The sequence below is a fragment of the Nomascus leucogenys genome, chromosome 5 (genome assembly GCF_006542625.1).
Source record: "Nomascus leucogenys isolate Asia chromosome 5, Asia_NLE_v1, whole genome shotgun sequence".
NCBI classification, from domain to species: Eukaryota; Metazoa; Chordata; class Mammalia; order Primates; family Hylobatidae; genus Nomascus; species Nomascus leucogenys.
Genome location: NC_044385.1, coordinates 53,142,679 through 53,170,004, shown reverse-complemented (window position 1 = coordinate 53,170,004; position 27,326 = coordinate 53,142,679). Strand labels below are relative to the sequence as shown.

Here is a 27,326-nt window from a genome sequence, read left to right as displayed (position 1 = left end):
CCATTGCCTGGGTTCAAAGCTTCAAAGGGCAGGCTGATTTTTAGGCGCTAATGCCGCTGGTGACTTCGAGTTGAAGCCAATGCTCACTGACCATTCTAGAAATCCTAGGGCCCTTAAGCATTATGCTAAATGTACCTTGCCTGTGTCTATAAATGGAACAAAGCCTGACGACAGAGGTATGTTTGCAGCATAGTTTACTGAATATTTTAAGCCCACTGTTGAGATCTAGTGCTCAGAAAAACAGATTCCTTTCAAAATATTACTGCTCATTGACATTGCACCTAAGCAGCCAAGAGCTCTAATGGAGATGGACACGGAGATGAATGGAGTTTTCCTGCCTGCTAACAACAGCAGCCATTCTGCAGCCCATGGCTGAGGAGTAATTTTGACTTTCAAGTTTCACTATTAAAGAAATACATTTTGTAAGGCGAGTCCCCACAGACAGTAATTCTTCTGATGGATCTGAACAAAGTAAGTTCAAAACTGCTGGAAAGAATTCATCATTCTACATACCATGAAGAAAATTCATGATTCATGGGAAGAGCTTAAAACATCAACATTAACAGGAGTTTGGTAGAAGTTAATTCCAACCCTCATGGCTGACTTTGAGAGAGGTTCAAGACTTCAGAGGAGGAAATAACTGCAGATGTGGTGAAAATAACAAGAGAACTACAATTAGAAGTGGAGCCCGAAGATGTGACTGAATTGCTACAACTTCATGATCAATGTTGAACAGATGAGGAGTTGCTTCTTATGAATGAGTAGAGAAAGTGGTTTTTTTTTAGGTGGAGTGTCTTCCTGGTGATGATGACATGAGCATTGTGAAAATGACCACAAAGGATTTAGAATATTACAAAAACTTAGATGATAAAGCAGCAGCAGTATCTGGGAGGATTGATTCCAATTTTGAAAGCAGTTCAGAGGGTAAAATGTTACAAACAGCACTGCATGCTAGAAAAATCTTTTGTGAAAGGAAGAGTCAATCAATACAGCAATTTTATTGCTGTCTTGGCTTAAGAAATTGCCAGAGCCACCTGAGCCTTCAGCAACCACCACCCTGATCAGTCCACAGCCGTCAACCTTGAGGCAAGACCCTCCACCAGCAAAAAGATTACAGCTTATTGAAGGTCAGACAATCTTTAGCATTTTTTATCAATAAACCATTTTATAAAGTATGACTTTGTTTAGACATAATGCTATTTCACGCTTAATAGACTACCGTATAGTATAAACACAACTTTTAGACTCACTGAGAAATCAAAAAATTCATGTGACTCATTTGTCGTGATACGTGTTTTATTGTGGTGGTCTGGAACTGAACCTGCAATATCTTTGAGGAATGTCTGTAACACGAAATGGGTGGCTTAATACAACAGAAGTTTTTGGAGTTCTGTTCTAGAGACTGGAAATCCAAAATCAAGGTGTTGGGAGGGCCATGCTCCCTCTGAATCCTGTAGGGTAGGATCCTTCATTGCATCTTCCAGCTTCTGGAGCTGCAGGCCTTCCTTGGCGTGTGGCAGCAGAACTCCAATTTCTGTCTCTGTCCTCATACGGCCATCTTCCCTCTGGGTCTGTGTTCTCATATGCTGTTCTCTCTGTGCATGTCTGTGTCCAAAGTTTTCCCTTTTTATGAGGACACAAGTCATATTGGATTAGGGCCTACCTTAATGACCTTATCTTAACTTGATTGCGTCTCCAAAGATTGTATTTCCAAATAAGATCACATCCTCAGGGACTGGAGGTTAAGACTTCAACATACTTGGAGGAGACACAATTCAACCTATAATAGAGCCCCTTTGAAAACGTCAGGCATCAGGTGCTCACAGCGCAGGGTCCAGCTGTTGGTGCTCACCCTTGCTCAGCACACAATGGAGGCTTTGCCTCATTCTCACTCTTCACGGGAACAGCTAAGCCAGGTAGCGAACAGGGGCTAAGTTTGTGCCACCGCAACAGACACTGAAAGGAAGTTTGTGGTGTCCAGCACATTTGCCAGCATACGGCCTCACAGACCACAGCACCTAGAATCTGACAAAAGTTAGAATAAATCCAATGTCTCATTTTCTCTTTTTTTTAAGCATTTTTAAATAGAATTGATAAATTTCCTGACTGTGCCCTCCCCATCTTGCATTGCTGAGTAAGTGCGGAATCTCTGTATGGCATAAAGCAGAAAAACATTGAGCTTATGAGAAGAAACAGGAAATACATGTAAAAGAGACCAGTCTGAAAAATCAGGAGGCAAATTTTACAAAAGAGATTTACTGCCAGGAAACCAGGGACACTTTCAGAACACTCTCCTTTTCATATTTGTGACAAGATTCAATTGTACAAATACTTCTGTTAAACTAGCCATGAAGTGTGTATATGAATGAATAAATGTGTTCAGTGTATTTATATATTTCATTTCATACATGTGATCTATATCAGAAAATTAAAGCAAAGAGTAAGAAGAGTTAACCAAATGTTCCCTGAATGCAGTGGGAAAAGATGAAAAGGAGAAGACAGGCAGGCACAGTGGCTCACACCTCTAATCCCAACACCCTGAGAGGCCAAGGCAAGAGGATCATTTGAGCCCAGGAGCTCGAGACCAGCCTGGGCAACATGGCAAAAACCCATCTCTACAAAAAAGTATAAAAATTAGCTGGGCATGGCGGCATGTGCCTGTGGTCACAGCTAGGCAGGAGACTGAAGTGGGAGGATCACCTGAGCCCAGGAGGCTGAGGCTTCAGTGAGCCATGAGGGCACCCCTGCCCTCCAGCCCGGATGAGAGAATAAGACCCTTTCTCAAAAAAGGAAAAAGAGAAGACATATGTAACACGGTGTCAGGATTCAAAATACATGTAGCAAAAATTCCAGAAGGGTAAACAAATGAGTCCATACCTAGCCATCACTAGGGAAACTTCTGTGTTTCAGGGATAGAGAAAAAAACTCAGATTCCAGAAATAAAACATGAAAATGTAATACCCGCAAAAGAAATAAATTTATTGGCACCACATTGATTCTATACAACACTAAATTGTATAAGATAGCATTTCTATTGCACTAAGCTAATATTCACACCTAGAGGCTCCAGATACACATTGAAGGATAAGCAAAGACACAAAAATTGTACCATTTAAGTATGTTTCCCAGGCAATTCATAAGCAAATTTTTAAAAAGGAGAATGATGAATTCCAAAAGAAATCTCAATGAGATAGGATAATGGTAAAAAGAAAAAACAACAATAAAAAAACATACACACAAAATCTTGGCAATGTAATCATAATTTATTAATAATCTCTCTAAACTCATAGAACATATCAATAAAACTAGAAAATGTGAGACAGCAAGAAAAGGTAGGCTAGACTTACATTACAGAAAAGATGAGTAGACTGACTATATAGAGTTTGACTCTAAAATTGAGAAAATAGGTTTAAATATCTGTTGTGTGCATAAGCATGTGTATAATATACATGCACACCTATAAAATGAAATTCCTCATTGGAAAAAATATTAAGTTTAATTTCCAAATTATTAGAATGACTAAAACAGCTGAATCTATCTCTTTCATATAGCAAGTGAGAGGGAAGGAAAAGGAAAGGCAAGCAATGCATTTGTCTCATCCACCAGAAATAAGCTCCCTCATGTTTGGGTCAGGTGACTTTATTCATTGCTTTCTCCACATCCTCATCATTGGGCATCGTGAAATCAGTGAAAACGGCAGTGAAAGAATGATGATGAAAGCGAATCAAATGTATCATTTATCTCAATACATTTCTTTTAATCTTCTTGTTGAAAGACAAAGTCTCCTAGACCAGATCAAAAGCAACAAATCTTGTATTTATAGAAAACATGTCTCAAGTAAAATGACATAGTATTATGCGCACGCACACACACACACACACACAAATTAAGCGAAAATGCAAACAAAAAAAGGTAAAAATAATATTTAGAGAAAGATAGAATTTAAGAAAAAAAATGTCAAACAGGTCTACAAATAATTGTTTTATTTTGGTGCCAGTTACAGTCCACAATGAAGCCAAGATATTAAGAAGCAATGTGGGCCAGGGGAAGTTAGAGCAGAAATATCTCTTTCAATAGTGAGAGAAGAGGAAAAAGAAGCAGAAAAGCTGGGAATAATAGGTAAAGTTTAGGCTAGGCCTTAGACTTCTCCTGCATTGTAATCCTTCTGGTTTGCCACATATGCATGCTGTGAGGAAGTTGATGAGGTATATACAGCACAATTATTTTCCATTTTTTGCCTTTAGGCACCGACTCATTGGTCACTCATCTGCTGAATGTATCCTCTCAGGCAATACTGCCCATTGGAGCACGAAGCCGCCAATTTGTCAACGTGAGTTGAAATCTCTTTCCCCATTCACCCCACCATTTAATCCTAGAGTTGTCCTAGAATTACAAAGAATGAATCTCTTCCCTCTTGGAAATGGTGTCCTTCTGATATTTGAAGAATCCAGTCATATCCTTAAAATGGCTCACAGCATTCCAAACTTCTACCTTCACCTAAAAATGCTTTTTTTTTTTCCTTATCTCAAGGTCTAATTTATTTTAAACTAGTCTTTAGCTCACTTAACCCCAATTTCCTCTTCTGCTGGGTGAACACCTCCCAGTTTGAAGAGCATTTTCTTTAGTGAAGTCAACAAATACAAAGTCAGTGAAAGAAACCCTATATCCTCTCTGCAAGCTCTTAGTACCACATCAGATATTCAAGCCATGCAGCTCTTTCTTCCTTCTTATTCTTTGTCTAAACAGGGGCATGCCATCTTCCCTGTGAGTTGTTTGGAAGATGAGCTTTCTACATTTTGGGGAGCAAAGAGGAATGAGCAATTGCAAGCTAACAAGGAATATAAAATGTGTATGATCCTGGGATTAGTGATGGTGTGAGGAAATCAGCCATTTCAAACCCAGTTGGTGGGAGGATAAGTGGGAACAAACTTTGTAGAAGGGCAATATCCTGGCTGGGCACTGTCCTACAGTAGAGTAGGACACAGTATTCAGTTCTTCCAAGATCAGACGAGATTGGGTGCATTCAGGGATTCAGGGTGGTATGGCTGTAGATCAGTATCCAGTTCTTTTTATTACTTCTGAATCTGTAAGTATCGTGTTTATTATATGTAATATTGTATATTTGTGCTTTGTCTTTATTAGTTCTGCCAAAGCTTTTGTTCTTATTATTTAATAAAGATGTTATACTGAGCCACGTGTGGTGACTCAAACTTGTAATCTCAGCACTTTAGGAGGCCTAGGTGAGCAGATGGCTTTAGCCCAGGAGTTTGAGACCAGCCTGTACAACATGGTGAAACCCTGTCTCTACTAAAAATACAAAAGTTAGCTGAGTGTGTTGGCACATGCCTGTAATCCCAGCTGCTCAAGAGGCTGAGGCAGGAAAATCGCTTGAACCTGGGAGGCGGGGGTTACAGTGAGCTGAGATCACGCCACTGCACTCCAGTGTGAGGAACAGAGTGAGGCTCTGTTAAAAAAAGCAAACAAACAAAAAACACATGGACTCTAACAATATGTGGACACATTTAGTGAAGTAAGGTTAACTGAGTAGAGCAGAACTCATAATATTTTAAAACTGTAAGAACATGTCTGTACATTAGCAAATATTAGATGGGAATAATATTGTCAATATTTACTTCTGGTAATTTGAAACTTAAACTGTTAGCAAAATTTACAATAAAGTATAATTATTAGAAACGAGGCTGGGCGCAGTGGCTCACGCTTATAATCCCAGAACTTTGAAAGGCCGAGGCAGGTGGATTGTTTGAGGCCAGGAGTTCAAGACTAGCCTGCCCAACATGGCCAAACCCCATCTCTACTAAAAATACAAAAATAAACCAGACATGGTGGTGCATACCTGTGATCCCAGCTACTCGGGAGGTTGAGGTGGGAGGATTGCTTGACCTGGAAGTGGAGGTTGCAGTGAGCCATGATTGTGCCATTGCACTCCAGCCTGGGTGACAGCAAGACTCTGTCCCAAGGTTTTGTTTTGGTTAATTTGCTGTCTCTTTTTCCAGGAATTCCTTGTGGGCTACCCCCAACCATCGCCAATGGAGATTTCATTAGCACCAACAGAGAGTATTTTCACTATGGATCTGTGGTGACCTACCGCTGCAATCTTGGAAGCAGAGGGAGAAAGGTGTTTGAGCTCGTGGGTGAGCCCTCCATATACTGCACCAGCAATGAAGATCAAGTGGGCATCTGGAGCGGCCCGGCCCCTCAGTGCATTATACCTAACAAATGCATGCCTCCAATTGTGGAAAATGGAATATTGGTATCTGACAACAGAAGCTTATTTTCCTTAAATGAAGTTGTGGAGTTTAAGTGTCAGCCTGGCTTTGTCATGAAAGGACCCCGCCGTGTGCAATGCCAGGCCCTGAACAAATGGGAGCCAGAGCTACCAAGCTGCTCCAGGGGTGAGTCTGACTGAGGCCTAGAAGGGCCCTGCAAGTGACATGGCCCTTGCCATGCAAGTTGCTGTTGGATCAGGAGATGAGTATTTGTTTAGGGGGAGGGATGTATGGTGAGGAGGGTGGGAAAGTAAGTTTTGGGGGAAGAAGCATGAAATTAAGAATCTGGGGTGTGCATGCACCCATGCATATGTGTCTTCATTTTGAAGAGCAAGACCTTAGTTAGCCAAGAAAAAAAGGTATTTTGGACTCACCTATTATTTGATTCTCAGGGCAAAGTACAAGCTGCAATCTCTCTCAATTATATTGAAAAATTATATGGACTTTCTCTATGATCAGCTGTGTGCTAAGCACTTTATATGCATTTTCTCATTCATTATTTATAACAACACTTTGAAATTGTGCTATTGTATTATCCATTTAATAGTGACATCAGCTTGGTCTTTCAGAGGTTAAATAAATTAGCTAAGTCACATGTTCTAAGTGAGACACCCAGGATTTTAAAAGGCAAGTGTGTCAGACCCCAGAGTCTGAATGTTTTGGCTCTTGCCATACTTTTATCAGCATCCATTGGTGAAAGAAAGAGACTGGCTTACAAAGACAGAAATCATAGCCTCAGAATAGAGACAAAGACCTTAGAGTTTGTCTATAATGGTCTGCCTCCTACATTTTATTTTTATTTTATTTTATTTAAAAACAATTTTTTAGAGTTGACATCCCACACTGTTGCCCAGGCTGAAGTACAGTGATACAATCATGGCTCACCGCAGCCTCGAATTCCTAGGCTCAAGCCATCCACATCCTACATTTTATCCCTAGGAGTCTAAGTCAAGAGTGAAAGTAACTCGTTCAAAGCCAGTTAAATATTTCTAAATTCCTCTTTAAAGAGGTATAGATTAGGTTGATGTTAAAATGGGTTCTGATGCCCTAAGCATGAACGAACAGGACTATAAATAAAGGCAGATGTTGAGTCAAATAACCTCTAAATAATATGCCCTCTCGTGACAAAGGACTGGCTTATTTAAGGGCTTGTGTTTTCGATAGCTCATCTTGTCTACTGATGCCACAATAGCTGGCTTAGCAGCTGAGTGGGAGATGTTATGGTTGATACATAGGGACAGAGAAGGAGCTTAAAATTCTTCTACCAACCCACGTTAGCCTTGTGCAACCACTGAGCTGGGAAGACGAACAGATAAAGGGATATAAAGACGGATGTATTGAGGCAGGAGATGGGCAGGGCTTGTGTTCTGGTCACAATCCTGCTGACCAAAACAGGCTCTGGCCCAGACAGGATGACGTGAAAAAACAGCAGGAACCAGCAGATGGCAATGAAAGCCATTGCTAGCTGCCCTCATAGTCCCATCAGCACCATGACAGTTTACAAATGCCATAGCAACGACCTAGAAGTTACCACCCCTTTCCTGGAAAGTTCTAAATAACTCACCCCTCAATCTGCATTGATCCACTCCTTAATTTACATGTAACTGAAACGGGTTTACAGCAGTATAAACACAGTTGCCTGCCAGGAGCCCTGATGTTGCTGACTCTGGGTGCACTGCCTGTGAGTCAGCCCTGCTCTGCAAGAAGCAGTGCCTTTCACTAAAAGATTGCTGTCTAGCACCACTGGCTCATCCTTGAATTCTGTCCTGGGTGAGGCAAGAACCCTTCCAGAGTAAGCCCCAGTTTACGGGCATGCCCGTCCCAAAACAGTATGACTGTATTTTAGTCATTGGTGTGCAATCAGAGAAATCGGGGGAAATCTGTAAAACAGATTTGGTCTCAGGTGACAGTCTCATTATCTGAATAACAATGGTACAAATCAGGATTATCTTCCTAGGAAATATGTAGATGGAGAATCCACCAGTACTGATAACTTCACATTGGATAGCCAGAGCTAGGAGAAAATACCTCATGTCCTGTAGATTTACAAGTGAGTTTGGGGCCTTGTGCTAGGGAGAATTGCGTTCTATTTTTCTACCTCTGACTAGCTATGAGGTCTTCAGGAAGCATAGGAAATTCCCCCATAACTAACAAGTACTCTGGAACTGTCCTTTCCACAGTGTGTCAGCCGCCTCCAGAAATCCTGCATGGTGAGCATACCCTAAGCCATCAGGACAACTTTTCACCTGGGCAGGAAGTGTTCTACAGCTGTGAGCCCGGCTATGACCTCAGAGGGGCTGCATCTCTGCACTGCACGCCCCAGGGAGACTGGAGCCCTGAAGCCCCCAGATGTGCAGGTGCCTCAACTCTCTGGCCTCCAGATTGCTCTCTTTACCCCACACGTGGAGGTCTTACTCCTATTTTTTCTTTTTTTTTTTTTTCTTCTTCTAGTGAAATCCTGTGATGACTTCTTGGGTCAACTCCCTCATGGCCGTGTGCTATTTCCACTTAATCTCGAGCTTGGGGCAAAGGTGTCCTTTGTCTGTGATGAAGGGTAAGTGTGACCCAGAATTAAGATGAGGGACTCAGCACTGGAGAGTGACTCTTGAGCTTAAGGATCAATCCAAAAAGAGGGCTGACCTAGAAAAAGAAGAATCCAGGGAGATTAACTTCTGGAAGTGTAGTTTTAAAATAAGGGTAGGGACTAAGTGGCACTACTATCAGGAGATAAAGAGATAAAGAAAAAATGGCGCATATAACTCAGTGTCAAGTGCAAACAGAAATACAGTCACCAGTCCAGAAAAGGGGACTGACCTAGTGGAAAAGAAGTATTAGAGGAAACTAATATCTGAAACAATGATTGGAAAGTGTGATATGAACCAGCTGGATCCATGAACAGAAGTTTAAAAAGCAAAAAACTCAACTCATTTGATTTCTCACTTATAGAGGCTCAGAAGTAAAATCATTTTGGAAAACGTGCAGCTTCCAGTAAGGGACAAAGAAAAAACAATGGCAGAAATTCAACAGATCTTGAAAAAAAAAGTATATATATATATATATATATATGGAACATTAGATGTATGAATAAATAATAATTTGCAGACATGAACAGATAAATAAATATTCTAGGGGGTTTTTAAGAAAAGTTTGATATATAAGAGAAAGTTGTATATAAGATAAAACAACATGCAAAAATTATTTCACGAAACTTTTAATCAAATAAATAGTGGAATTTGGAATAGGAATGAAAGAGTAAGTGAAATATTCTAAATTCCAATCACATATGATTGACAGCTCTGCCAGCTGTTATTGCTTTGTCCTCACTGAAAGCTACACTTTTTCCAAAATGATTTGGCTTCTGAGCCCCTGTCAATGAGAAACTAAGTGAGTTGAGCGTCTTCACCTGTGCTTTAGCTTGAGCAGTAAAATGTTAATTAACTTAGGAATTCTCAGGGAGGAGGTTGAGATCTGCCAATGAAGGGAAGAGAGAAATGGTGCATTCATCCAGCCACTACTCCTTTGTTCTTTAGGTTTCGCTTGAAGGGCAGTTCCGTTAGTCATTGTGTCTTGGTTGGAATGAGAAGCCTTTGGAATAACAGTGTTCCTGTGTGTGAACGTGAGTAGATGGAATACTTGTTCAGTCTGGATCTTTCTCTGTTTTTTTCTTAATGTGGTTTGCCCCATGGGATTATCTATTGTTTGTCCCGTTGTTTGTGCCCGCTTTTGATAGAAATTATTCTTTGTTGGAATAGATACAAGCAATGTTTTGGGGAAAAATAAGCATGAGAATCATGTGTTTTGGGTACCATCCTATAAATATTTATGAGGAGAGTCTGTGCTATAAATAGAGAGAAATGCTTCATAGAAATAAATGTATGGCAAGATACTAGGCTAAATTTTTCTCTTCTTTCCTGTCAAAAGTAATAGTCATACTTTAACTTTTCAGTTCTTCCCTCAATCATCCATTTAGTCATATACTCATTCTTTCAACAGAAAATTATTTGAGCACCTACTATGTGCCAAGCAATCTTCTGGGAACTGGGGATATACCTATAAACAAGACAGATAAGTCCATGTTTAGATTTTTGTGCAAGGATAAAGACAAAAATCAAAGACATGAATAGAAATGTTCAAATGATACTAAGCATTATTAAGAAAATGCTCTTAATTGAGTCGGTGCTCTTAAATGAGAAAGTAGCTGAGGACCCAAAAGGCAAGTGTAGCCCAGCAAACCTCTGGGTGTAGCTGAGGTTTCAAACTGGGAGGCTGTTGTAGCAATCTAATCAGAGATGTTGGCCCAGGATAGCAATTGGGAAAGGTGATGATGAGAAGTGATCAAATTCTGGATATATTTTGAAGGTGCAGATGACAGGATTTGGTGATGGTTAGCTTAGATACACGGTGTGAAAGAAAGAGAAGAATCACAGACAGTTTCCAGGTTTTTGGCCAGAGCAACCACCAGGGTAGAATTCCCCTTAGCTGAAATACAGGGGACTGCATGAAGTTTGGAAATGGGGGAAATCAAAAGTTAAGCTTGGGACATAACTTTAGTGTTCCTCTTAGATATCCAGATGGATATGTTGGAGAGTCCCAGGCTGCCCATAGATATGGTAGAAGCCATCATTGTATCTGCTATGCTTGAAATCAGGACTGAAAGAGATCTTCACCTAGGGAGTGAGTGCTGCTAGAGAACAGATGCATGGACTGAGCCTGAATGTCCAGGATAAGAGTTGAAAAGGTGAGAAGGAATCAGCAAAGGGGATTATGATGAAGCAGCCACTGCAGTAAGAGAAAACACAGGAGGGTGAGGTGCCCTGGAAGCCAAGTATGGAAATTATTTTAAGGGATTAGACTAATCAACTGTGTCCAATTCTATAGAGAGGTCAAATTAGGTAAGAATAGAAAATTGACCTTTGGGTTTAGCAACTTGGAGGTAACAAGTGGAAGTTTCAGTGGAGTGCTGGCAAACACTGATTGGAATGAATTCTAGGGAGAATGAACGGGAGGAACTGTAACAGATCATAGACAATATTTTAGAGGAGTTTTCATGTAAAGAGAGTAGAAATAGGACTGTAGCTGGAGAGGGAAATGGCAGCAAGGGGTTTGCTTTTGATTTTTAAGAGGGCAGAAAATAGTGTGTTAAAAACAGAAACACTACTATGTCCAATCTATCCATTTACTTCTTCACTAAATCAATCAGGGTATTGCTTCCCCTTCTGATCATAGCTATTAAAAATACATGTTTACAGTAGAATTTTGCTCAAATGAATACTTTGCCTTAAATCATTTCAATGTCTTGTATTGATTTATATGATGAAAATGATAATTTCATCTTATATTGTTGGAAGTCAGCTATTTGACAATCTTAACTTCCCTGGCATAGTTAAGAAGTATGAAAGAAAAGAAAGAGAAAATACCCTCACGAACCCAACATATACCTGAAATCGCTTACTAGAGTGTAAACATTGGTTAAGCTATTTTAACCTTTGATTAGTTTATCTATAATTCTTTTAAGCTGTAATATCCTCTTCCCAAATTCAAAGCAAATTAGAAAGGGGAAGGAGTGTCCCCAAATAGAGGCATTTCAAGGAATAAATGTGTTTCTTTAATGAAAAAAACAAAAAAAGAACTCTTAAAAACCAATGAGTATCTCAAAAAACCGTAACATTCTTGAGCCTTTTGAAACACATACAGGAATACATTTTTTCATTGTGACAGCATTACTGTAATCTTTCATCTTTATTTTGAAAATCATAGCCTGGCATCATCAAGAAAAATTAAATCACTGATATACAAATAATAAATGCATAATATATTTTAGAAAGATGTCTCTAGGATGAAGGTTCTTGATGTCAAAGATCATATTTATATTGTGCTTAAAACAGTACTTGACATACAGCAGATATTCAAAAAAATGCTTGTTGAATTAATGGATGATTCCCCTTTAATGTGACTATGAAGATTTTTATTTACTTTAAAGGTATATACTCTTTATTATGCAGAAATATAAACTATCTGAAAAATTTAGGATGCCTAATTTGGGAAAGGCTTTTGTAATAAACGTTGATTTAGTTGTCATTTCATTTAGCTCCATCTTAGCAGAGGCCTAATACATTTATTTTGCAGTTTCTACTTTCCTTAAGAAGAAAAGTACGCTTAATTGGCAACACACAGTATGACAACTGTAGAATCACCTTGGATTATACTTTAAAATTTTTTATGGAATTGAGAGCTCTTGTTTTCTTTCTAGATATATTTTGTCCAAATCCTCCAGCTATCCTTAATGGGAGACACACCGGAACTCCCCTTGGAGATATTCCCTATGGAAAAGAAGTATCTTACACATGTGACCCCCACCCAGACAGAGGGATGACCTTCAACCTCATTGGGGAGAGCACCATCCGCTGCACAAGTGACCCTCATGGGAATGGGGTTTGGAGCAGCCCTGCCCCTCGCTGTGAACTTTCTGTTCGTGCTGGTCAGTATCCGCTTCCACATATCCTAAATGGGTTCAGAATATGTGAACCCAATCCCTCATGATTCTACAATAAGACTATGGTATTTGTTTGTGAGCTTAACTTTGTCATAAGTGGAAATGTCAAAATTACATACCATAGCTAAAACAGATGGGTTTCAGCAGTGCCAAGGTATGTTTGAATCTATAAGATGAGAACTCTTCTTGCTGGTGGAGTGGAAGAGGGTGGGGAAAAGGGACTGAGGGGAGAGGTGGAAGGAAGGCAGTAAGGCACAGTTATGTAAATCAGGAAGAAAAATATATTCACTGGAAAAGACATGAAAACAACTTACTGTGAACACTAACCAGTATCTGTATAATTGACAGACACTCTCCATAAGTTCATGAGGGGTACATGGGCATGCAAATTTCAAAATTGGAAATGTGGATATTATTTAGCTAAGGTTTTAAACTAGTATTCTGCTGCATGGGCTAAGTAACCAAAAAGACTCTCTTTGTCTTGACTTAAAGTTCGTCCACTTGTCAGCTTGCCCCCAGGCTGTCTTAATCTTTGTACTTGAACTGTTCCACTCAGGGGGTAAGAAGCAAGGAAAGAGTAGCCCAAAGAAAAGAGTAGGAAAAGGAAGAGGCTATTTCTTCCTAAGGAGGGGCAGAAGTCACCTGGTCCTTCAGGGCAAACATTAGGCCTTTTCCAGAGCAGAAGCTGGAGTAGATTAGGGATGTGGTACCAGCCTTGGAATATTCCATTACCCACAGGGAAGCCCTGAGAGACAAGAGCAAGCCAAGGTGAAAAGGCTAAACCTCATGAAAGGCATTTAACCTTTCTTTTACTTTACCCTCCAACTGAGTGGTACCCATCAGAATCCAGTAAATTTTTTTAATGTAAATGCCTAGGCCCCAGTGCAGACTTAATGAATAGATGGAGGAAGTCTTCTCCAAAAAGGAGGTAATGGAGTTCAGACTCTATTTGAAAATATCTAGCACACGGCTGGGCACAGTAGCTCACACCTATAATCCCAGCACTTTGGGAGGCCGAGGTGAGAGGATTGTTTGAGGCCAGGAGTTCAAGACCAACCTGGCCAACACAGCAAGATCCTGTCTCTATATAAAAGTAAAATTGAAAAATTGTAAAAACTGTAAAACAAAAAAAGTAAAAATATGCAGCACACAATATACTCTCTCAAAAAGAAGACATAGCTTCTTACAGGAGGCTGATGGCTTAGTCTGTTTTGTTCTGATTCTTTTTTTGTTTTGTTTTGTGTGTGTGTGTGTGCTTTTTTTGAGAGAGAGGGTCTTGCTCTTTTTCCCAGGTGGAGTAGAGTGGTACAATCATAGTTTACCGCAGCCTTGACCTCCCTGGCTCAAGCAAGCCTCCCATCTCAGCCTCCCAAGTAGGTGGGACCACAGGTGCATGCCACCACTCCCAGCTAATTCTTGTATTTTATGTAGACTGGTTTTCATCATGTTGCCCAGGCTTGTCTTGAACTCCTGGGCTAAAGCAATCCACCTGCCTTGGCCTCCCAAAGAGCTGGGACAACGAGGTGTGAGCCACTATGCCCAGCCTATTTTGTTCTATCTTTAAATGCCTGGTTTAGCATCAGAAGAAAAACACTGTATTAGTTTCCTAGAGCTGCTGTAACAAATTACCACAAACTAGGTGGCTTAAAACAAAAGAAACTTATTATTTCACAGTTTTGTAGGCTGAAATTGAGATGTTGGCAGGAGTATTTTCTCATCTTCTAATGGTCTAGAAAATAACCAATTCTTTACTTCTTCCATCTGCTGCTGGTTCCTGGGATTCCTTGGCATTCCTTGGTTTGTGAATGCATCATTCCAATCCCTGCCTCCATCATAGCCTTTTCCCCTGTGTCTCTATATGTCAAATCCCTCCACTTTTTCCCTGATAGGGACACCAGTCATTGGATTTAGGGCCCACTCTAAATAAAAAATGATCTAATATCAAGATCCTAATCTTAATTCTATCTGAAAAACCATTATTCCAAATAAGTTTCTATTCTGAGGTTTTAGGTAGAGATATCTTTTGGAAGAACATCATTCAACTCACTACAAGGGGTATCTGCTATGAAAGGCCAGAGAGGCAGCTTATGCCGGGCACCCTGAGAATGGAGTAGATGGAGAGAGATGATAAAATATGTCTTGCTACTCATGAGTGAATTAGCACAAACACATGAAGATTTGAGTGGTTAACTGAGGATATAGGCACTCCAATAGGAGGTCTGAATATGAAACTACAAGCTGAAGTTCTTGCTTTGGTGAAATAAGGGAAGAAAGATGAGAAAGCTGAGTGGTCTTCCAAATAGTAAAAAAATCCTGCTGAGTAGATGCCATTGAAGAGCTTCATCCCAAGGTAACATCAAGGAGAAGAAAATCTTTTGCTATTCTTGTAAGTCTCTTTGTTTCTGTGATCCACCTATCAGCTTAATTGAAGAGAAAGAGGAGGTAGGGTGGAAGTCTCTCTGCTAACTTTGATATTCCTGTGGTTTTGTTCTCCAGGTCACTGTAAAACCCCAGAGCAGTTTCCATTTGCCAGTCCTACGATCCCAATTAATGACTTTGAGTTTCCAGTCGGGACATCTTTGAATTATGAATGCCGTCCTGGGTATTTTGGGAAAATGTTCTCTATCTCCTGCCTACAAAACTTGGTCTGGTCAAGTGCTGAAGACAACTGTAGACGTGAGTAACCCCTCCCTGGGAACTACTTCATGTCTGTTAAAGCATAGGTGGGACTGGGCTTGCTGGCTCACGCCTGTAATCCCATCACTTTGGGAGACCAAGGCTGGCAGATAGCTTGAGCTCAGGAGTTTGCAACCAGTCTGGGCAACATTGCCAAACCCCACCTCTACAAACAACAACAACAAAAACAGCATAGGTGGGATTTGATTCAATTTGCTCAAATTTTGGAGGCAAGATGTCTATATTTGCCCAAGGTATTTTGATAAAGGATGGTCTTGTACATCACCCCTTCTTATTGCTTGGAGTTCCTGAACCTTGACTAGAGGCTCATTTCATGAGAATGGCTGTCACAAAAGAATTAGAGATAAAATTTACATTCACTGTAGATCATCCTTGATGGCTGAAACCATGAAATGAATGAAACAGGGTACAAAATAAATTTATGTGGGTTGCAGTGAACTGTGCTTGGCTAACTAAAAATAGGGGAGACATCCCAAATTTTGAGGCCTTTGATTTTGGCTGGTGGAATCAGAGTACAACACTTTGGCCATAAATGACTTGTTTTGTTTTTGTTTTGTTTCTGCTGTTGTTGTTGTGTTTGTTTGTTTGTTTCTGACATGGTGCCTTACTCTGTCAACCAGGCCAGAGTGTAGTGGCACAATCTTGGCTCACTGCAACCTTCTGGGTTCGAGCAAGTCTCCCTGTCTCAGCCTCCCAAGTAGCTGGGATTACAGGCACCCACTCCCATGCTCAGCTAATTTTTGTATTTTTTAGTAGAGATGGGGTTTTGCCACGTTGGCCAGGCTGATCTTGAACTCCTGACCTCAGGTGATCTGCCTGCCTTGGCCTCCCAAAGTGCTAGGATTACAGGCGTGAGCCCATACATAACCTTTATGAGGAGATGCAAGGTAGTCTTTTTCAAAGTGGTGTTCTGTAGCTACATGGTTCTGAAGTTGTCTGCCAAGTTTCCTCAAAGCAGTCAATTCCATGAAACAATTGGAACTATATATGCTGTTTAGTATGCCACACTCCAGTTTGAACCTTACAAATAAACGTAAGTTGAACTCTATACTTAATCCCAAATTCTGCTTCTTCCCCCTAGGAAAATCATGTGGAACTCCTCCAGAACCCTTCAATGGAATGGCGCATATAAACACAGATACACAGTTTGGATCAACAGTTAATTATTCTTGTAATGAAGGGTAAGTTGAGAATACCATCTCTTGAATATGAGTTCCAGAACGGCAGAGCCAACTTCTGACCCTGTCTCAGATAGACAAACTAAACTATTGCTACCTTTACTTTAAAAGCAAGCAATAGGACTTATAGATGGAGATGATACCTTGGACATAGGCATATAATCAAAGGAATACAAGAAAGAAGGAACAATATCTATTGTATTGTATACCAGGGGAGGGCACCATGTTCCTGTCAAAGGTGATACATGTGAAACCTGGTCAGGCATTCATCGGATGAAAAGGAGCAGCTTACAAATAAGGAAAAGGAAAAAAGGTAGTTGAACCACGTGAACCTCCTTAATTGAGATCAGTAGGTACTACAGTTGAGTTGGAGGACCCTGAAGCAGGGTTTGGGAGGGTAAATATTAATTGCAACAGCAACTCTGGAAGAGTATGCATCAAAGTGCACACAGAGAGGAGACATTATGGGGTTCTTGCTCTTGAATTCTCCTTGGGACAAGTAGCCACACCAGAAGCCATTGCCTCAACTGAGAAGGGGCGTTTAAAGACTCTGGAGTGGACCTCCAGCAAACTCCAGCAGACCTGCAGCAGGGGGGCCTGACTGTTAGAAGAAAAACTAACAAACTTAAAGGAATAGCATCAACATCAAAAAAAGGACGTCCACATGAAAACCCCATCCAAAGGTCACCAACATCAAAGACCAAAGATAGATAAATCCATGAAGATGAAGAAAAACCAGCACAAAAAGGCTGAAAATTCCCAAAGCCAGAAGGCCTCTTCTCTTCCAAAGGATTACAACTCCTTGTCAGCAAGGGAACAAAACTGGATGGAGAATGAGTTTGACAAATTGACAGAATTAGGCTTCAGAAGATGGGTAATAACAAACTCCTCCGAGCTAAAGGAGCATGTTCTAACCCCATGCAAGGAAGTGAAGAACCTTGAAAAACAGGTTAGGGGAATTGCTAACTAAAATAACAGTTTAGAGAAGAACATAAATGACCTGATGGAACTGCAAAACACAGCACAAGAACTTCATGAAGCATACACAAACATCAATAGCCTAATCGATCAAGTGAAACAAAGGATATCAGAGATTGAAGATCAACTTGATAAAATAAAGCATGAAGACAAAAAAGAATGAAAAGGAATGAACAAAGCCTCCAAGAAATATGGGACTATGTGAAAAGACCAAACCTACGTATGATTGGTGTACCTGAAAGTGACAGGGAGAATGAAAGCAAGTTGGAAAACACTCTTCAAGATATTATCCAGGAGAACTTCCCCAACCTAGCAAGACAGGCCAGCATTCAGATTCAGGAAATACAGAGAACACCACAAGGATACTCCTCGAAAAGAGCAACCCCAAGACACATAATCATCAGATTCACCAAGGTTGAAATGAAGGAAAAAATGTTAAGGGCAGCCAGAGAGAAAGGGCAAGTTACCCACAAAGGGAAGCCCATCAGACTATCAGTGAATCTCTCTGCAGAAACTCTACAAGCCAGAAGAGAGTGGGGGCCAATATTCAACATTCTTAAAGAAAATAATTTTCACCCCATAATTTCATATCCAGCCAAACTAAGCTTCATAAGTGAAGTAGAAATAAATTCCTTTACAGACAAGCAAATGCTGAGAGATTTTGTTACCACCAGACCTGCCTTACAAGAGCTCCTGAAGGAAGCACTAAACATGGAAAGGAATAACTGGTACCAGCCACTGCAAAAACATACCAAATTGTAAATTCAAAAATATGAAGAAACCGCATCAACTAATGGGCAGAATAACAAGTTAGCATCAAAATGACAGGATCAAATTTACACATAACAATACTAACATTAAATGTAAATTGGCTAAATGCCCACAATTAAAAGACACTGGCAAATTGGATAAAGAGTCAAGACCCATTGGTATGCTGTATTCAGGAGACCCATCTCATGTGCAAAGACATACATAGGCGCAAAATAAAGGGATGGAGGAATATTTACCAAGCAAATGGAAAGCAAATAAAAGCAGGGGTTACAATCCTAGTCTCTGATAAAACATACTTTAAACCAACAAAGATCAAAAGAGACAAGGGCATTACATAATGGTAAAGGGATCAATGCAACAAGAGCTAACTATCCTAAATATATATGCACCCAATACAGGAGCACCCAGATTCATAAAGCAAGTTCTTAAAGACCTTCAAAGAGACTTAGATTCCCACACGATAATAGTGGGAGACTGTAACACCCCACTGTCAATATTAGACAGATCAACAAGACAGAAAATTAACAAAGATATTCAGGACTTGAACTCAGCTCTGGACCAAGGAGACCTAATAGACATCTATAGAACTCTCCACCCCTAATCAGCAGAATATACATTCTTCTCAGCACCATATAGCACTTATTCTAAAATTGACCACATAACTGGAGGTAAAGCACTCCTCAAAATGCAAAAGAATGGAAATCATAACAAACCGTCTCTCAGACCACAGTGCAATCAAATTAGAACTCAGGATTAAGAAACTCACTCAAAACTGCACAACTACATGGAAACTGAACAACCTGCTCTGAATGACTACTGGGTAAATGATGAAATTAAGGCAGAAATAAGTAAGTTCTTTGAAACCAATGAGAACAAACACACAATGTACCAGAATCTCTGGGACACAGCTAAAGCAGTGTTTAGAGGGAAAATTATAGCACTAAATGCCCACAGGAGAAAGCAGAAAAGATCTAAAATCAACACCCTAACATCACAATTAAAGAACTAGAGAAGCAAGAGCAAACAAATTCAAAAGCTAGCAGAAGACAAGAAATAACTAAGATCAGAGCAGAACTGAGGAAGATAGAGGCACGAAAAATCCTTCAAAAAATCAATGAATCCAGGAACTGGTTTTCTGAAAAGATTAACAAAATAGACCACTAGCCAGACTAATAAAGAAGAAAAGAAAGAAGAATCAAATAGACACACTAAAAAATGATAAAGGGGATATCACCACTGATCCCACAGACATACAAACTACCATCAGAGAATACTATCAACACCTCTACGCTAATAAACCGGAAAATCTAGAAGAAATGGATAAATTCTTTGACACATACACCCTCCCAAGACTAAAACAGGAAGAATTGGAATCCCTGAATAGGCCAAAAACAAGTTCTGAAATTGAGGAAGTAATTAATAGCCTACCAACAAAAGAAGCCCAGAAACAGATGGATTCACAGCCGAATTCTACCAGAGGTACAAAGAGGAGCTGGTACCATTCCTTCTAAACTATCCCAAACAATAGAAAAAGAGGGACTCCTCCCTAACCCATTTTATGAGGCCAGCATCATCCTGATACCAAAACCTGGCAGAGACACAACAAAAAAGGAAAATTTCAGGCCAATATCCCTGATGAACATTGATGCAAAAATCCCCAATAAAATACTGGCAAACTGAATCCAGCAGCACATCAAAAAGCTTATCCACCATGATCAAGTTGGCTTCATCCCTGGGATGCAAGTCTGGTTCAACATATGCAAATCAATAAACGTAATCCATCACATTAACAGAACCAATGATAAAAACTACATGATTATCTCAATAGATGCAGAAAAGGGCTTTGATAAAATTCAACAGCCATTCATGCTAAAAACTCTCAATAAACTGGGTATTGATGGAATATGTCCCAAAATAATAGGAGCTATTTTTAACAAATCCACCACCAATATCATACTGAATGGGCAAAAGCTGGAAGCATGCACTTTGAAAACCAGCACAAGACAAGGATGCCCTCTCTCACCACTCCTATTCAACATAGTATTGGAAGTTCTGGCCAGGGCAATCAGGCATGAGAAAGAAATAAAGGGTATTCAAATAGTAAGAGAGGAAGTCAAATTGTCTCTGTTTGCATATGACATGACTGTATATTTAGAAAGCCCCATTGTCTCAGCCCAAAATCTCCTTAATCTGATAAGCAACTTCAGCAAAGTCTCAGGATACAAAATCAATGCAAAAACCACAAGCATTCCTATACACCAATAATAGACAAAGAGAGAGCCAAACATGAGTGAACTCCCATTCACAATTCCTGCAAAGTGAATAAAATACCTTGGAATACAACTTACAAGGGACGTGAAGGGCATCTTCAAGGAGAACTACAAACCACTGCTCAAGGAAGTAAGAGAGGACACAAACAAATGAAAAAAACATTTCACGATTGTGGATAGAAAGAATCAGTATCATGAAAATGGCCATACTGCCCAAGGTAATTTATATATTCAATGCTATCCCCATCAAATTACCAATGGCTTTCTTCACAGAATTAGAAAAAAAAACTACTTTAAATTTCATACGGAACCAAAAAAGAGCCCATATAGCCAAGACAATCCTAAGCAAAAAGAACAAAGCTGGAGGCACCACACTACCTGACTTCAAACTGTACTACAAGGCTACAGTAACCAAAACAGCATTGTACTGGTACCAAAACAGATATATAGACCAATGGAACAGAACAGAGGCCTCAGAAATAATGCCATACATCTACAACCATCTGATTTTTGACAAACCTGACAAAAACAAGCAATGGGGAAAGGATTCCCTATTTAATAAATGGTGTTGGGAAAACTGGCTAGCCATATGCAGAAAACTGAAGCTGGACCCCTTCCTTTACACCTTATACAAAAATTAACTCGAGATGTATAAAAGACTTAAATGTAAGACCTAAAACCATAAAAACCCTAGAAGAAAACCTAGGCAATACCATTCAGGACATAAGCATGGGCAAGGACTTCATTACTAAAACACCAAGAGCAATGGTAACAAAAGCCAAAATTGACAAATGGGATCTAATCAAATTAAAGAGCTTCTGCACAGCAAAAGAAACTATCATCAGAGTGAATAGACAACCCACAGAATGGGAGAAAATTTTTGCAATCCATCCATCTGACAAAGGACTAATACCCAGAATCTACAAGGAACTTAAACAAATTTACAAGAAAAAACAACCCCATCAAAAAGTGGGAAAAGGATATGAACAGACACTTCTCAAAAGAAGACATTTATGCAGCCAACAAACATGAAAAAAAGCTCATCATCACTGGTCATTAGAGAAATGCAAATCAAAACCACATTGAGATAGCTTCTCAGGCCAGTTAGAATGGCGATCATTAAAGTCAGGAAACAACAGATGCTGGAGAGGATGTGGAGAAATAGAAATGCTTTTACACTGTTGGTGGGAGTGTAAATTCGTTCAACCATTGTGGATGACAGTGTGGTGATTCCTCAAGGATCTAGAACCAGAAACACCATTTGACCCAGCAATCCCATTACTGAGTATATACCCAAAGGATTATAAATCATCCTTCTATAAAGACACATGCACAGGTATGTTTATTGCAGCACTGTTCACAATGGCAAAGACTTGGAACCAACCCAAATGCCCATCAATGATAGACTGGATAAAGAAAATGTGGCACATATACACCATGGAATACTATGCAGCCATAAAAAAGGATGAGTTCATGTCCTTTGCAGGGACATTTATGAAGCTAGAAACCATCATTCTCAGCAAACTAACACAGAAACAGAAAACCAACCACCACATGTTCTCATTCCTAAGTGGGAGTTGAACAATGAGAACACATGGACACATGGAGGGGAATATCACACACCAGGGCCTGTCAGGAGTAGGAGTCTAGGGGAGGGATAGCATTAGGAGAAATAGCTAATGTAGATGACGGGTTGATGGGTGCAGCAAACCACCATGGCATGTGTATACCTATGTAACAAACCTGCACATCCTGCACATGTATGCCAGAATTTAAAGTATGATAATAAAAAAAAGACTGTGTACTCATTTTTGGTTGCCATGATAAATTCAGAGAGGAAAAACATGATATACATTAAATTTTACTGCAACAACTAACTGCCCCTTGTCATCAGCCTATTCTGTCACTAGAGTGAGTCAGTATTCCTCTTCTCTGACTGTCTGAGCCTGGATGATTTAAACTGCTTTTCACACAACCTCTTGCCCAACCTTTTCTCACCTCCCATTGTGAATGAACATAGATTTCCCTATGATAAGCAAAACAAAATATCACCAAATCTAAGGCAAGATAAAGCAATTGAAAATAAAAGAAACCAACCTAAGAGATCAGAGAAATATTCATCTGCACAACAGCTTCCTCCAATAAACAGGGGACAATCTTCAGAAATCTCTCATATGTGTTTGTAACATAGAATCGATGGAACTATAAGAGGCATTTATAAGAGTTAATGATACGATATCAGAAAAGTTGAGATTTGAATGAAACACTTGGGAGTCTGAAAAGGAGTGATGACTGGTAGATTGGAGCCTGCCTCCCACCCCTGGAAAAAAAAAAACAAAAAAACATCAAAGGGATAATGAAGACAAGATTGAATTCTCCAGAATTCATCAAGGACCATACTTGAAATGACACATATATACACACAGACACACTACACACAAACACACAGGGATATAATATAGTAATTCCAGAAAAAATAAAAGAAAGCAGAATGAATAGAAGTATTAATTAGCACATAGTAGAAGATAATTTCTCAGGCTATAAAGAAAAATACTAAATTGATCCTTGAAGGCTTACTAAACAAATCAAGATTAACAATAATGGGCCCCGGCCCTACGTGAAAGAAAATTATGCCATCCAGATATAAAAAAAATACTGCCACTCTCCAGAAATAGACAAAAAAGAAGAAATTTATATTAGCACCAAGCTTCTGTTCTGTAACACTAAGTAGTAGAAGTTAGTGTTTGAGAGGAAATATTGTACAATAAAATTTCTGTACTCAGCCAAGCTGCCATTCATCTGCAAGGCACAGATGCATCATCTTAAATAAGCAGGAACCCCCAAATACACCAATTAGATATTCTGCCTACAAAACGAAAAACTCCCACAAAGCTGTGGGAGTCTTCCTTTTGAAGAAGAAATCAAAATTCCAAATGGCGTTGTATCAAAGAAATATTAATGAGGCACAAAACTAGTTAAATGGGGTCACTAAAACTGTTTTATTTAATATGGAAATAAAACAAAATATCAAAGCAGGACTAATTCTTGAAAGATAATTCATGTAATATGAAAAGAAGAAGAAACTTGATATAAAAAATAGATTTTATCACTTCAACTAGGAAGTTAGAGATGAAGTAAGAAAAACCATCATAAACTTATCATATGTAGGGGACACATATTCTTGACATAAAAAATAAAGAGAAAATGGTACTTCACACCAGTATAAAATCAACATATATATATGTTAAAAATCAAATTTTAAAAGATAATCAGAAGGGTGAAACCACTTGGTCCATAAAACAAAAGAGGGGTGAGAGAAACAAGAGCTAGCAAGCTTTCTGTCTCTCTTTTGGGAAACCAGCGCTATTATGTTGAAGTGAATTAATAAATGTATTTTAATGCCTCAGTTTTTCTTTCTAATATAATAAATATTAACAGATATAAGCTCCATTGGTAAAACCACTTTGAGGTCCTTAATAATTTTTAAAGTGGCCGGGCGCCATGGCTCATGCCTGTAATCCCAGCACTTTAGGAGGCCGAGGTGGGCAGAACATCTGAGGTCGGGAGTTCAAGAGCAGCCTGGCCAACATGGAGAAACCCCGTCTCTACTAAAAAAATACAAAATTAGCCAGGTGTGGTGGCACATGCCTGTAATCCCAGCTACTCGGGAGGCTGAGGCAGGAGAATCGCTTGAACCCAGGAGGCGGAGGTTGTGGTGAGCCAAGATTGTGCCACTGCACTCCAGCCTGGGCAACAAGAGCGAAACTCTGTCTCAAAAAATAATAATAATAATAGCAATAACAAAAATGTTTAAGAGTGCAAAGAATTCTTGAGACCAAAAAAGTTTGAGAACTGGGGCTTGAAGATGTTCAAGCAAACATAGGAAAAGGCTATTGCAAGTATGGTACAAAGCACGGGGGAAGGTTTTATAATTATATATATATAATATATATATAACATAAAATTCATATATATTATAAAAATAATAAATATGATATGAATTTGATGTAAAATATTATATAAATCTGATTTTTAACATATTTTGATTTTATACTGGTGTAAAGTACCATTTTCTCTTTATTTTTTACATCAAGAATATGTATCCCCTACAGTGTAAGTTTATCACAGTTTTTCTTCATTCCTAACTTCCTAGTTGTAGCGATAAAATCTATTATTTTATATCAATAAAATATTGATATAAATTTTATTTACATGATATACAATATTTAAATATAACATTTTATATTACAAAATATAATACTATATATTACAAAAAAACAAACTCCATTTAGCAGAGCAAGAATGGAGTTTGTTTTGTACAGTGCTGAGTTCCAACCTATAGAACTGTTAAATAAATAAAAAGGAAAGAACACTATAAGTAAGATCAAACTCATCAGTTATAATAGTAAATGTGAATGATTCCAATCCCCCCTTTTGAAAGACAAAGCCTTCTAAATATGGTCAAAATCCTATTTACAGTAGCATCAAAAAGAATAAAATACTTAGGAATAAATTTAATCAAGGAGGCACAAGACCTGTGCACTGAAAACTCAGTAACTGGAAATGAGCAAATGATGTGATAGACATGTCTCCAAGGGAAATATACAAATTCCCAATAAACACATCAAAAGGTGTTCAACATCATTAGTCATTAGGGAAGTGCAAATTAACCTGACTTTGTACTAGGATCTTTTGTATTAGGATGGTTATAATTTTTTAAAAAAACAGGAAATAAAAGGTGTTGGCGAGGATGTGGAGAAATTAGAACACTTATACATTGCTGGTGGAAATGTAAAATGGTGCAGCACTGTGGAAAACAGTTTGGTGATTCCTGAAAAGTTAAACATAGAATTACCATATGACCAGCAATTCTACTCCTAGGCATATACTTAAAGAAATTGAAAACAAGGACTGAAGCAGATGCTCAAATACCAATGTCTGTAGCAGCTTTGTTCAAAATAGCCAAAAGGTAGAAACAACCCAAGTATCTACGAGCAGGTGAATGGATAAACGAAATGGAGCTTATACATTCCATGGAATATTCTTCAGCTATACAAAGGAATAGAGTTCTGATACACACTACAAGATGCATAAACTTTAAAAACATTATGCTAAGTGAAATGAGCCAGACACAAAAGGATAAATACTGTATTCCACTTTTATGAGGTGTCAAAAATAAGAAAATTTACTGGACCAAAAATAGATTAGAGATAACCAGTGGAAGGGGAGAATAGGGAGTTACTGCTCAATACATCCAGTTTTTCATTGGGATGGTGAAAATTTTTGGAACTAAGCAGTGATAATGGTTGTATAATGTGAATGTCATTGATGCCACTGAATTATACCCTTAAAATGGTTTTAATGGCAAATTTTATGTTGTATCTCTTTTAAAACAATAAGAAAGACAAAAAAAATTTGTCTTTTTGATTTTGATAAAATATATTATGTGATATTAGGAAAGAAAAAAACAGATAACAGTATAAGAAAAATAAGAATTTAAATTAAAACGTATCAAATAAGATTTAAAAATTTTGTTTAAGATATTGATACTTGGTCCAGTGCGCAATAAAGACAAGAACTGTTTATCTTGTTTTGTATTTGGGATGGAATCTCGCTCTGTCACCAGGCTGGAGTGCAGTGGCGCTGTCTCTGTTCACTGCAACCTCCGCCTCCAGGGTTCAAGCCATTGTCCTGCCTCAGCCTGCCGAGTAGCTGGGACTACAGGCGTGCGCCACCACGCCAAGCTAATTTTTGTATTTATAGTAGAGACGGGATTTCACCATGTTGGCCAGGATGGTCTCGATCTCTTGAACTCGTGATCCGCCTGCCTCGGCCTCCCAAAGTGCTGGGATTACAGGTGGGAGCTGCCGTGCCTGGCCTGAAGACAAGAACTTTTGAACAAGAGAGCGCTAACTAATGTATTGAAATACATCAAACAAATACTGCTATATAGAAGAGCTCATTCAGCTGTTTCAAAGACAGAGCTCTGTAACACTTGTACTCTTACCTAAAGAACTGTCTCCCACCACTGGAAAGGAGGTCTTCTCTGACCAAACACACAGCATCTTGGAGTTAGCTAGCGTTAACTTGGATCATCTGGCTGGCCAGGAAAGGAGTGCTCAGGAAGAAAGAGGATGGTCACCATCCCAACCAGATTGGCCATTAGATCTATGTATCAACAGAGTAACATACGGGAGAATTAAAATTCTAGCATGCAAAAATATGCCGTATGTTAACAGAAAATAGACTGCAGGGAAATTTGTATTAGGTAAAACTGAGAGAAAGTTAAGAGCACACAACAATAGATAAGCAATAGACAACCCTATATAAAAATGAGGAAAGAATATGCACAGGCAATTCACAAAAGGAAACATAAAAATGGCCTCAAAAATGGCTAAAATAAATATTTAAGCAAAAAAGCTCAACTTCACTATGGTTTGGGGAAATGCAAATTAAAGCAACAATATGTCATGTTTTCACGGTCACATTAATAAAAGTTTAAAAGAGGGAAGTAGAGGTAAATAGGAATTTGAGGAAAAGGAGCCCTCTCACAGTGGCTCATTAGAATGTGAATTGCTGCAGCTTTCAAAAAAAATGTTACACTATCCACAAACGATGAAAGCATAGGTATCTTCTTAGCTACTAATCCCAC

General features: G+C 39.1%; 1 protein-coding gene across 1 annotated transcript in view; it reads left to right on the top strand.

Moving 5' to 3' along the window:
• The window catches only part of CR1 (complement C3b/C4b receptor 1 (Knops blood group)), a 145,516-nt gene that overhangs the window by 95,757 nt on the left and 22,433 nt on the right, over window positions 1-27,326 (top strand). Inside the window, 8 exon segments of the mRNA XM_030813081.1 lie at window positions 4,245-4,330; window positions 6,015-6,413; window positions 8,468-8,644; window positions 8,739-8,841; window positions 9,818-9,903; window positions 12,538-12,765; window positions 15,277-15,456; window positions 16,559-16,658. Coding sequence (XP_030668941.1) covers window positions 4,245-4,330; window positions 6,015-6,413; window positions 8,468-8,644; window positions 8,739-8,841; window positions 9,818-9,903; window positions 12,538-12,765; window positions 15,277-15,456; window positions 16,559-16,658 — 1,359 coding nt within the window.